At 56.1% G+C, this 12,922-nt stretch overlaps 1 protein-coding gene across 2 annotated transcripts; it reads left to right on the top strand.

Moving 5' to 3' along the window:
* The first annotated feature begins 2,128 nt into the window (after positions 1 to 2,128).
* Positions 2,129 to 12,012, top strand: MTCH1 (mitochondrial carrier 1). 2 transcript variants are annotated; one of them, XM_006107850.3, is made up of 10 exons: positions 2,129 to 2,282; positions 2,658 to 2,735; positions 3,132 to 3,189; positions 3,524 to 3,575; positions 5,297 to 5,356; positions 7,646 to 7,739; positions 9,675 to 9,722; positions 9,903 to 9,970; positions 10,212 to 10,287; positions 11,192 to 12,012. In XM_006107850.3, exons 1-10 carry the CDS (start codon positions 2,238 to 2,240, stop codon positions 11,261 to 11,263), a joined length of 651 nt encoding a protein of 216 aa, XP_006107912.2. In that variant the 5' UTR covers positions 2,129 to 2,237; the 3' UTR covers positions 11,264 to 12,012. The 2 variants fall into 2 exon arrangements, with proteins under 2 accessions (XP_006107912.2, XP_014305353.1); XM_014449867.2 differs by having other exon boundaries at positions 7,646 to 7,790.
* Positions 12,013 to 12,922: the final 910 nt, after the last annotated feature.

Below are 12,922 nucleotides of genomic sequence, written 5' to 3'. Positions count from 1 at the left end.
CCTTCACACACCCCTCCCCCTCCTGTCCCAAGGTCTCTCCACCAAGAAGCCCACCCGGCTGCCTCTGCTGCTCATCCCCTGGCCCGTGGGCACCAGCTGCCCAAGATCTTTTCAAGTCCGCCAGCTGCCCCTCTCCCAGTCCCCACCCTCACAGGGTGATCATGCTGGGGACTTTCTTAAAATGTGCCCTTGTTGCCTAAGTTCACAGTCAGCCTGATCCCCTTATGCCTCCGCCACCTCTGCTCTTATCTGTTTGGTCATTCCAGAATGTTCTCTAAAAACCTTTGTTTCTACCGAATAACTTGGGGCTTCGCCTCCTGTCCCCTTTGTTTCACTTCATACACTGCTGGCAGAATCTGAGGTCACGTTTCTCTTTCAGTCTTGCCGCCATGGTGCTGGGCACAGTCTGGGGCCAGTCAGAACGTGTCATTTTGTGGGGAAATGTGTTCTTATTTGTTTTTACTTAAAGATTGTCAGTGTGGGGGAGGGGAGATCAGAATGAGGAAGGCACCTCACTGAAGTGCAGTGAGGCTGGTGACCCAGTCAACACTGGGTCTGTGGGAAGCGGGGGTGTGGGCTGCCAGCCCCTCCCTGGGGTGTCTCTGATGGCTAGGCACCCCCCAGCCATGCGAGGGACGAGAGGTAGAGCCCAGACCGGCTTTGTTCACCTCGCAGTCATTCCCGAAAGGACTCAGGAGAGGGGTCTTGACTCACTTTACCGCCTCTTGCAAAGATGAGCTCCCCACCCCAGTTTACATGAATGGTGTTTTCATCCGGGTGTTGTAGCAGATGCCCATTGGGTGTTTCCAGACACCACACTGCTCTCCTCATGGGGAGAGGGCTCGGCTACGTGGATGCCTAGAGCTGTCTGGACAGCATCTATCTCCTCTGTGGTGGTGAAGGTGTAATGGGTGAAGGTGTGAGGCAAAGAACTTCCTGGAGAGAGTTCAGGGACTGCAGAACCCCTGCAACCAGAGAGCCCCTGGCCCATGAGGAAGAGAGGGGGCGGGGCTTTGAGCCCAGCATGGCCTCTGGGCATTTTTATGAGCCTTTCTCTGCTCTCACTTGTTCATTCTTCATCTCAGAGGTGGGGGAAGTAGGGGTCCCTAACTCCTTTTTTGCTGTGGGCAGGTGAATAGAAAGAGGTTGGTGGCCTCACTGGAGATCACACTGGTCTACCCTGCCCCCCTCCCTCTTACTGACTGGTGCTCCCCTCCCCCAAAACAAACCTTCCTTCTGCCCAATCTGAAGCCAGGCGCCTGTCCTCCCCTCCCCGCCCCCTTTCCCCAGCCCTCCCCATCTCAGGAAGCAAGTGTGCAGGTAACAGGTGCTGCAGCCCGGAAAGCAGTGGCAGTGGCAGTGGCAGTGGCAGTGGCCTGCTGGGTGGCAGATGTGTTGCAGAGAAAAGCCGGACAAGCCGGTTCCTGCCACTGTGCGGCACCAGAGAGCTGAAGTCGTGGGTCTGAGGGGAGCATTGTCTGAGATGTCTGCCAGCTTCCAAGTATGCAGCTTTGTAAAAGTACAGCGGCTTTTTGAACATAGTTTAAAAGTTGATGTTAAAGAAAACAACAAAACATTTAAAAAGCGATCCTTTCAGAGACCCCAGTGAAGAAGCAGGACTCACAGGTGGGCTCTAGCTCCCTGACTGCTGATGTTTTTCTGTAAAATAGTTCATTGGTGCCTCTGTTTTGGTTACTTCTCCACTTGCATGTCCTCCCCACATCTTGATTAATAAATGCCCCCAGGTGCCAGGTGGGGTCCCCGGGCATGCTCGGCGGACACTCTTGAGCCTTTTCTGGGAGCCCGTCCTTTTTCTTTTTTCTTCCCTTGGGCTGCACACTTTATTGTTGTCTATGGGAACTCTACCTCCTTCCCCCTGAGAAAAACATTTTTTAATGAGTAACAGAACTGGTTTCTGGGTTGCAGCACTGAAGTTGCTGAGTTGAAAACTAGAGCTGAGTTTGCCAAGTAGATTTGTCAAAGCTAAAAAAGGAAATATGTGAACTTGTTTGTCAGAAATATGTTTTGAAGGCTTTTACACAAAGGAATGGGCTAGAGAAGAAATTGGTGGGGCCTGATCGCTTCCAGGGTCCTGGACGGACCTCCCCTCCGTGACTATGACTTGGGAGTGGGTGTCTGGGCTGGCGTGACACTGCCACCCCTGCTTCCTTGTAGCCAAGTACATTGTGCACGTGGATGGGAAGATCGGGCTGTTCCGAGGCCTAAGCCCCCGACTGATGTCCAACGCCCTCTCTACCGTGACCCGGGGCAGCATGAAGAAGGTGAGGCCCGTTGAAGTCAGCAGCAGTTGCCAAGGTTCCCCTGAGCTCCCGGCCACCCCAGAGGCAGCCATGTGCACTGCTCCAGCTGCCATCCTCCCCAGACTGGTCGGGCCTCCACCCCAGCACCATAGCCAGGCTCCAAACCCTGGTGGCCCCACACTGACACTCGTTGGTCGGGAGGGTTCCTGCCCCACAGTCTTCCCGCTTTCCCACGGCTGTGACACCAGGCCCCAGCCCTGGGGGTTACCTGAGGCTGCTGGCCCAGCCAGTGTCACTGCAGAGAAAGTGGTAGGAGCTGCTTCATGCCGCTTTGCCCCACGAGTTACAGTAAGAGGCTCTGTAATTTGCTTGGCCCTCCTTCGTGTTTTGTCTCAGGTTTTCCCTCCGGATGAGATCGAGCAGGTGTCCAACAAGGACGACATGAAGACCTCTCTGAGGAAGGTGGTGAAGGAGGTGGGTGTTGGAATTGGAGAGGGAGAGGCCCTGGGAGAGGAGTGGGGTTATTTCTCACCGTTGAGTTGGGCAGGTCTTTGAAGAGGCTCAGAGTTGGGTCCTCGTGTTTGCATGGGAGGGGCGACGTGGAAGGCCCAGTATAGATACTGCAGGGAGCTCCAGAAAGCCTTAAGCTGCTGTGGGGCCTGGCCTGGGACCCAGCAGCACTCCTGGGTGGTGGGCATTGGAGGTGGGCAACAAGTGGGGCCACCTGAGATAGACTGACCCCATGTGGGGGCTGCGAGATCTCAGGTTGTGCCCCATATGAGCTCTTAGCTCCCCAGGAGTGCCAGTTCCAGAGGCAGGCTGGACTGAGTGGTTGCCAGGGTTCCCCTGACCCCCTCTGCCCTCTTGCAGACCTCCTACGAGATGATGATGCAGTGCGTGTCTCGCATGCTGGCCCACCCCCTGCATGGTGAGCTGCCCCACTGGAGACCACAGCGCGGAATGGGATGGCCCTCATGGACTAGCTGGGCGGCGGTAGACTTACGGGGAAGGGGCGGTGAGGTGGGGGTATTGCGTTGCAACCCCACTGAGGAGAGATTGGCCAGGAGTCCTGTCCAGAGGGAGCTGGGGCTCTTCCCAGGTAGAAGATGGGGTGTCGTGGCCATGGGGTGTGCTGGGAAGCCCCCCGCTCTGTGACCCAGGCCATGATGTGCAGGGGCCACTCCAGTGGGCACCCACAGCTGGCTGTCCTGGGCTCTGTGTGTTTGCGTCACGTCACCTCTGTGTGTTTTCTCTTTCCTCAGTCATCTCAATGCGCTGCATGGTTCAGTTTGTGGGACGGGAGGCCAAGTACAGGTGGGTAATTCTTCTTGGGACTGAGAGGCATGGCCGTTCCAGTCCCCATTCCGAGTCTATGAGGACAGGCCATGCTGGGCCAGTCACTGCCCCTTCTCTGCCGTGGCTCTAATGTGTTGACTTCAGGGGAACGTGGTAGTGGCCTCCATAGTCTGTGTCCAGGGGCCTTTTCTCTGTGTCTCTTGTCCGGGCTGCCCGGGACGGGCCTGGGTGCCCTGCAGAGAGGTGCGTGGGCGTGGAGTTGGTTTGGATTAGGATTCCTGGCACCAGAGCTGATTCTGCACTTAGGACTGAGCCAGGGTTTCCTCCTGCCCCCTAGGTTATGTCCTAAGGATTTCTCTACTGTCCTAGCACCTGCTCACAGCTCATTTCCTCCTCTGTCCACTGCAGCTGATTACCAAGTGCTCACTTCGCATCTGCGTGCTGCACTGCGCAGGGGGCTGGGGCAGAGGTGTGCTGACACAGCCCTTCCCTCCGGCATTATCCTTCCCTGCCCCTCAGAGGCTCAATCAGGACAGGAGGCGGATCCTGGAGGCCTGTGACAGGAGGACACGCCTCTGTTACCCTCTCTAATTCTCGTTTCCTGGGTTCTGTTGATTTCTGCTGCTGTTCTGTGGGGTCACGGCCCCAGGAAGCTTGGCTGCTATGGGGCCTCATTTTGGGTTCACTAGTGGGAAATTGGCCCATTCCCCTAGACCTGTGGTCTGCAGACCACAGCTCGCAAGCCACATGCAGCTCTTAGGCCCCTTGAGTGTGGCAGTTCCACAAATACCATGTGTGGGCGCATACGTACAAAGCGATTGAAACTTTGTGGCCCATGTGCAGAAGTCGGTATTTTGTGGAAGAGTCACACTGAAGGGGCCAAAGAGCCGCATGTGGCTTTCGAGCCGCGGTTTGCTGAACCGCAGTTTGCCGACCACTGCCCTAGACTGAAATGTGAGCTTGGCAGACGGGACCAGGCGTGGTTGTGCCACTGTTCTGAGGAGAAAGATAGTGGGGCCTGGCGGGGCCCGTGCCCTGGAACCAGCACTAGCCAAGGCTTTGGCTCCCACCGTCCCTTTTTCTCCTGGGCCACTGCCGCCTGAGGCTTTGCAGAGCCTCATGTAGGACCGGCCACTTTGCATTGCTAGCCAAGGTCACAGGGGTTGCTCTTGAGCCTGCTTTCCATTTCACACCTAGAAGCCCATCTGGTCTCCTCCAGGCCATGATGAGTGCTGGTCCCCAGGCTCCTTGCTGGGGAGGGCCAGATGCCTCCCAGGCTGCCTCTGGGCGGTCTGCTGCAGGGCCTCCTGCTGCAGGGCCCTGTGTTTCTCCTCTGCCTTCTGGGAAGGTAATTCTCGCCACTTGCCACTCCATCTGCTTCTCTACCGAAAGGTTGTTCAGCCAGAGATAAGTCTAGGGCCAGGCAGAAGTGCCCATCGTGGTGCCGTAGCCCAGGCTGGACGGTTTAGTCCTAAATTCCAGACCCACAGAAACAGTGGTTGCTAACTGCTGAGTTCTGCCCCAGTGCTGGTAGGGTTTCTCCAGTCTCTGAACTGGGTAAGTGTCCCCAAGCAAGAGCTCTGTCATCTCCACTGGGTTCTGCCTGGAAACAGAATCTCCCCTGCCTGTCCCGGCCAGGAGTCGATGGCTCTGAGCAGCGGTGGGGAGGGTAGAGGGTAGAGGAATGGGCTTCTTCAGGTGACTGAGTGACCTCTAGCCCCGTCTTGCTTTCTTTACAGCGGCGTGCTGAGCTCCATTGGGAAGATTTTCAAAGAGGAGGGGTTTCTGGGATTCTTTGTGTACGTGAGTTTATATCTCCAAAGCTGCCCACGGGCATGGCTCTGCTAACAGGCTCACTCAGCCTCTCAGGCCGCAGCTGCTGGCCTCAGTCTAACCCCAGGCCCCGCTCCCGTCTGAGTAGCTGCACTTCACAGCGCGTTCGAGCTACAGATCGTCCAGACCAGAGCTGTGCAGGCTTGTCCAGACCCGGCCCACACAGAGACGGTACTGTTTGTTCAGTGCTGACTGCACTGGCCACCCAGGCCCTGTCCATTTGCCAGGGCTGGGGGTGGGCATGGGGCTGAGCATGAGCCAGGGCACTCTATCGTCCTTGGTTTCTTTGCTGAAAAATGACTGACAATCTGTGCCATGGACTGAGGACCGAACACTGACAGCATTAGCATTCAGTGATAGCATTTCTGAGTTCTTCACGTCTGACATGTAGGGAATTTCACGTAACAATTCCTGTTTCTAAACCTGGCCCTGCTCGGCCTGTGTTTGTGCAGAGCACCTGCCAGCAGGGCACAGTGCTCCCAAGGACCACAGACCCTCTGCCTTCCTTGTGTCTCACACCCACCTTACTTTACCTGTAAAGAAAGCATACCAAAAAGACTATGTTCAGACAGAATAATCCATAGATGGAGCCCCAAAGCCGGGCCTGACAAGTGTCATCTGTTTTGTCTTTTAAGGTCTAGGCAGTGAGTGACATGTCTGTACTAAATATGGGCTCTCTATTTACTCATATTGTGGTTGTATAGTTGGTCAGGTGTTTTTATTTATGATCTAAGGTAACCAAGAAACAACTCCGCTTCTGCTCATGTGTGTGGGTGTGTCTCATCAGGAGGTGATGTTTGCCCCAGGGACGTTGGTACTGCCTGGAGACATCTTTTGTTGTCACAGCTGGTATCCAGTAGAGGCCAGGGCTGTTGTAAACATCCTGCGATGCAGAGGGCAGCCACACGAAGGCTTATTCAGCCCTAACTGTCGATAGTGCCAAACTTTGACTTACGTACACACACATATTTTTATATATACACCCATGCATATAGGCATATACACGAGCAAATATATGAGTAAATATTTGCCCACGTGACTGGTATATCAGACTTTAAAACACGACACATCACCACCTCTGGCGTTGTGGTTTTTTTAAAATATATTTTTATTGATTTCAGAGAGGAAGGGGGAGAGAGAGAGAGAGAGAGAGAGAGAGAGAGAGAGAGACACATCAATGATGAGACAGAATCATTGATTGGGTGCCTCCTGCACACCCCTTACTGGGGATCGAGCCCACACCTGGCATCTGCCCTTGACCAGAATCGAACCTGGTCAGTTTGCAGGCTGACATTCTATCCACTGAGCCAAACCAGCTAGGGCACTTCTGGTGTTTTCCACACTCATTGTATAGTGTTATTCTGGTGTGTGACGGACTCCTGTTGGTCACTTAACCTTTGGGTTCTCCTCATCTTCACGAGGGTGTGGAATAGGTGACACACGTAGATGTTACAGTTCTCAGAACGCACCAAAGGGGACGTGTGGAGAGGTCACCTGAGCGCAGGTGGAAGCAGCAGGATTAGACATTGCATTCAGGAGGTTCATTTTGTTACTATCCCTCTTAACATAGATGTGTTGCATCTAATTCTTGTGAACTTTTGAAGTATTTTGAGATACGCTTTTTAAAAACTCAAAAATCATAATTCTACTTCCCCTCCCAAGAGATAGCCATTTTTCTGGAAATCTTTTCAGGTCACTCCATATCTAAACAAACATATCTAAATAAGCACATTAAAACCACCCGCACACACAGGACCCCCGATCCTCAGTGCTGTATCTGGAGGTAGCCTCCTCTCTGCTCATCTCCGAGGCCGTCGCTTTAAAAGCTTGTGAAGTTTGCCTGCTTGTGAACATTCTGGGGGAAGACAGCATGCATTCAGCAGTGTTTTGTGAGAGTTGGTTAGGTATCAAGGCCAGGAGAAAACTACCAACATATAGGCACTCTTTCATAATCTGTATTGAAAATCCCAGATTTAGCAACATTCACATCTTGAGGCCCAGCTTCTGTGGTTTGAAAACGCTTGTGAAACCAGAAGCTAATCTGGTATCAGACGGAGCACATAACCCCCAGCCCTGGAGAAAGGAGCCCTCCTGTGTGCATAGCCGCTGGCCCCCGTGGCCCTGCGGGCTTCCTGCCTGAGGCATTGGATGTGCTGACTTTGGAGCTTGGAACATCCCTGCTGCTTCCTGGGGTGGAGCCCCCAGGAAATGCTTCCCTCTCTCCCCGGCTCATCTTTGCTCACCTTGTTTTCTAGTGGCTTAATCCCTCACCTCCTGGGAGATGTGGTTTTCTTGTGGGGCTGTAACCTGCTGGCCCACTTCATCAATGCCTACCTGGTGGATGACAGCGTGAGTGACTCCCCAGGGGGGCTGGGAAACGACCAGAATCCAGGTTCCCAGGTTTGTTGGAACAAGGACTTGTCCATCTTTCTGTGTACCTCTGATGCCCAGGGCCTAGGGCAGACTCGAGGACTCTGGGGTTCTGAGGGCTAGGGGGGCCTCTGGGGGAGCGGTCTGAGGGAAGACCTCTGTTGTCCCCAGGTCACCTTTGCCTCAGACTGGAAACCTGGAGTTTATGGAATGCCCGTCCCTGGGCAGCTTTAGAAATAAGACATCCCAGCTTATCCAAGGCTGCGTGAGTTATGACCCAACTAGGGATCCAGGAAACAAGATAGACTGACTCCCAGCAACCTTAAACTTCTGCTTAGTGTTTATGCTTTCAAAACCCTTTTGTGAACATTATGACATTTGCTCCTGACAACACCCCAGTTGTGAAGGGAGCAGGGCAGGTGTGTCATCCTCCTTCACAGATAGAGAAGTTGAGACCCAGAGGTGAAAGGGCTCCCCAGAGGCACTTGGCTGGGATTGCCAGGGCTGGGACTAGGTCTTTCCCTGTGCCAGGTAGGGGTGCTCCCCCCCTTGAGGTTTTTCACATCAACTAGGAAGCGTGCTATCCAGGAGCACCCCAGTATTGTGTTCACAGTGGCCCACACACCTGCTGTGCACAGACCTCAGCAGTTGGGTCAGGCATGGGGAGGCCTTGCCTTCTAAAAGGCACCAAGAAGAAAGGAGTCTAAGGACCTGATGGCTTGACTGATTCTTTCTGAATCAAGATGAGAGTTGGGGAACAGTGATGGGTGGGGTTCCTGGTAGCCAGCCATTGTAACAGCAGGGATTGCCAACCCCAGGAAGGAAGGTGAGGGCTTAGGGACCTGTCTGCCAGGATCACTTGGGGTGGGGTGGGGGTGGGGGCGGCAGCGAGGGCGGGGCAGAGGGTGTCATAGTCTCCATGTGTCTGTGTCTGGGCAGTTCTGTGTGTGTCTGGGCGTGTGTCTGGCGAGGAGCCCAGCCCCCACTGAGAGCCTCCGCTCAGGGAAATTGTCGGCCTGGGTAGGTGTCTTAGTGGCCTTTCAAAGTGAGCAAATTCAAAGGCGCTACAGAGACCAGCTTCCATCTGCAGTTACAGAAGCCATGGCCCTGCCCTTTCTCAGGGGCCTCGTGGGTGGGGGAGCTGCTGCTATCAGAGAGTGCCAGCTGGGACAGTTGGGGGGGGCGTAGCCCACAACTGATTGGTTCCCTCTAGTCTAGGTGGGCAGGTGTTTGACCAGGGCCTGCTGCATTTAGCCTCCAACAACAGCAGTCAGCAGCTCCATTGAAAGTACTTTTAAGTGCTTTTCTGTGTGACTTAAAGGCCAAGATGAAGCTGCCACTTGGGCAGAGGGCTGAGCAGACCTGCACCCAGGGGTGCAGGGCATCCATCTGGTGGGATGGCCGTGCCACAGCTGCTGAAGGATAGGTAGTCCTCTCTCTTGGGCAAGGTTGAGGTCTGAAGTGGGCAGGAAGCCCAGGCTTCCCCCCATTTTACTCTAGGACGGATTCTGTGCCTGGGTAGTTCAGGTGGCTGGCTCTTCTAGTCGGCAAGCACTTACTGAGCACTGTGTGCCAAACCTCAGACACTGGCCAAGGCCTCGGAGCTCACAGCCCAGTGGGGTTGCGCAGGCCAGCAGCCGGGGTCCCCTTGCCTGGCTTTCATTCCTCACCGTCCCCAGTGGGGCCACGGGAATCCCTCTATCTGGCTTTCCCACTCCTGCCTCCCAGATCTTCTCGTGGCTCTGCTCCAAGGCCAGGAAGCTGCTGGCAGGCCCCGAAAGGAACGCAGTGTGCACAGGGGTGTGAGGCCAGGGTGGGTCGGGGTGAAAGGCCAGGACCAGGCAGCGTGGCAGGGATCTGCGTGTGCATCCCGAGGTGTCTGTGGCAAACCGGTCTTCCTTTCTGTCTCCTCAGTTCAGCCAGGCCCTGGCCATCCGCAGCTACACCAAGTTTGTGATGGGGGTAAGTCAAGTCAGCCACCCTTCCCACTGCCCCATGGGCCTGGGAGGGGCTGGGGAGGGCAGCTCTGGTGGTGGCTGGGGGCCGGCCGTGGTGTAGGAAGTTGGCACAGTGTGCCCCTGCTCCCTGGGCCCAGGTGGGGCTGGCGAGGGGTCACTGACATGCAGGTCTCCTGGGTTTCAGATTGCAGTGAGCATGCTGACCTACCCCTTCCTGCTGGTCGGTGACCTCATGGCTGTGAACAACTGTGGGTAGGTGTGCGCCCCTCCACCAGGCACTCTGCCAAGGCTGCTGGGGGCACCCAGCTGAGCCCGTCCAGCGCTCTGCCCCCTCCCATCTGGGCCTGACATCCCGCCTGGCACCCTGGCTCCTCTGGGTTCACCACACCCTTTGGGGTGACTGGTTCAGATGTGGGTAGTGGCAGTTCCAGACCTTTCCTTGGTGATCACCTCCCGGGCTATCTGGGTCTAACATGCTCCCCTTCCCTGGCAGGCTGCAGGCCGGGCTCCCTCCCTACTCCCCCGTGTTCAAGTCGTGGATTCACTGCTGGAAGTACCTGAGCATGCAGGTGAGCTTTGTGGGTGCTTCACTGCGTGGAAAGATGAGGGGTTGCCATGGAATCCAGTGTTGTGAGGAGGATAAAGAGAATGTAAATGTAGACTTGGTTTAAGACATTTAAATTGACTTTTCACTTTATTTTAGGATTTGAGGTAGTTAGATCTGAGTTCACTTAAAAATTTACATCAGAAAAAGTCCCCTTTTCTTCAACTCTTAGAGACTCTAGATCAAGTGAGGGGGGCACGGGGAGGCAGCACACACCGTCTGACACCTCGATGAGACGCTGGAGATGGAGCCGTGGGGTTGGGCCACGAGCCCTCCCGCGGGACACCCTGGTGCCCAGGAGAGCCTGAGGGTGGACCTGGGCCACGTGGTGAGCCTGGTGAGGGGCAGGCTTGGGGTTTGGTGTTGCCCCAGCACCTTCCTACTGGCTGGAGCCCTTGGGCCCCCAAGTCAGGGCTCCTGGTGTCTAGGGCAGACCCTTGCCTTCCTAGCCTTGATTTGCCTTGTGAATGGGGCAGTGCCTGGGTAGAGGCCGTGCACAGGCTGACCTCGGGTTAGGGAGAGGACAGATGGGAGTGGGGAGCGAGGCCAGAGCCGGGCGCAGTTCTTCCCAGTGAGCCAGTGCGTTCCCTGTGCGTCACGTCCTGTGGGCAGTGGAGGAGCCCCGGACCAGAAGGATGCTCCTCTTGGGGGGTGCCTGCTGAGTAGCCCATCAGCAGTGGACACCCTGTGGCATGAAGTGGCCAGTGAACCACTTCAGCACAGGGCCGGTTGTGACCTTGCCCTTCCGGAATGCAGCCTCGGCCCTGAGCTCTGAGCTGCTGGGCCCTTCGCCTCACACTGGCCTTGCTCGGGGCAGGGTGTGAAGGCGGCCTCCCCTCTCACTGACCCGACTGTTCCTTCCCATCCAGGGCCAGCTCTTCCGCGGCTCCAGCCTCCTTTTCCGCCGGGTGTCATCAGGATCGTCCTTTGCCCTGGAGTAACCTGAATCACTAAAACCGCGGCTCAGCCTGGCCCTCTCAGCCTGGCCACCGCGGGTGGGGCCTGACCAGCTCGGGCCCTTGTAAGACGACTCCAACCCAGCAACACCTAGATGTGCTGCAGCCCAGCTGGGCTTCGGCGTCCATGTTTGCCTTGTGTCTGTCCAGAGGCGGGGTTGAGTGGGGTGAGGCTGCACCCAGGGCCCGGTCACCCGTTAGACCTGGGGGAGGTGGGGCTGGGCTGGAGAACGGGGCAGAATCCCCTTGCTTCGCAGTTGTACCAGGTCTGCCTGTTGCGGGTCAGAGGCTGCAGAGGCCCAGGTCGGATGGGAAAAGGCTCTTGAGGTCAGGTCCCACCCCACTCACCCCAGTCAGCCCCAGCTCCCCCTGCAGCTCAGCTGGGAGCACCACTCTCCTGCTTGTAAATAGGGCGTGATCCCCCGCCACGAGCCACCCACCATCATGCCACCTGTGCTAGAAGCTGTGGCTGGTTCTGCCTTGGTTTTCTCAACACTACTTTCCAATGGGAAGGCAGCACCTTCTGAAAGGGAAATCACGTGGCCGCTCAGAATGTGTCCCTCATCGAATGCGCACCTGCTAATGGTGACGGCGTGTGCGGGATCTGGTTCCCTGTGCACTTGTGAACACTCAGAAGTTAGGCAGGTCAGTGCCTCTAGTCCTACCCAGTTTAAAAGTCCCTGATACGATTAGACCGTTTCTTCCTCAAATAAATGTACTGGTGGTGATTTGGAGTTTTGTGGGGAGCCTCTTACTTGGATCTTTCTCAGTTCTTGGTGTTTGTGTGAGGACGTGCTGTAGAGCGGCAGGGCTGAGGCAGCGCAGCCTGGGATGAGAAGTGCCAGGCTCGGTGTAGGTCAGCCACCCGGGGTGGTGGGCGGGGTGGAGGTGGGGGACAGTTTCTGAATCAGACTGGCCAAGATGCCGTTCACAGATCAACAAGCGGTGTGTAGGCCTGTCACTAGGGAGACATCCCTTCCTTTAAAGGCTTCCCAGCTTCCAAAGGTGTTCCTCCCAAACGCCTGACTCATCTCTGCACCATCTGTGGGTGGCGTTTGCAGTTTTTACTGTTTACTGAGTGTAGTGGTCACATGGTGACAGCAGAAGGGGCCGACGTGGGCCCAGCTGAAGCACCAAGCCCTGTCTCTTCCGTTCACTCTGCCCAGCGCCGGGGTCTGGCGACAGGCAGAACTTACAAATGGGCGGTCCAGGCCTGGAGACCCTGGGCTTCCATCTGGTGGGGGTTGAATGCCAGGGGCGGACTGGCCTGCTTCCTCCGTGTTTCTTGCCCTTGCTCTGGCCTTGTGGTCTGGTGACTTTGGTCATGTCCTCACAGGTATGGGCGGGTCACCCCCAGGGAAAGCCCTGGGGTGCTTCTGCAGGACTGGTGTTCCCCAGTGGCCGAGTCACAGTTGACTGGAGAGCAGTTTATTAAGGATCCTTGTTCCCCAAGAAGACATGCCTCAGTGGGTGCCCTGACTCACTTCAGATGCTAACGGTAGCAGGGGAGGGGAGCGTGTGGGCCAGGTGAGGGCCCCCTTCCCCCTCCCCGGCATCATTTCTTTAGAGAAGGCAGGTCCTTCAGGGGTGAGTCTGCCTCAGGCATGTGCCTTTCTCCAGCCCAGCGTGTTTCCCACAGTTTCC

Source organism: Myotis lucifugus, unplaced genomic scaffold (assembly GCF_000147115.1).
Source record: "Myotis lucifugus unplaced genomic scaffold, Myoluc2.0 scaffold_1486, whole genome shotgun sequence".
NCBI lineage: Eukaryota > Metazoa > Chordata > Mammalia > Chiroptera > Vespertilionidae > Myotis > Myotis lucifugus.
This window is presented reverse-complemented; position numbering and strand designations above follow the sequence as displayed.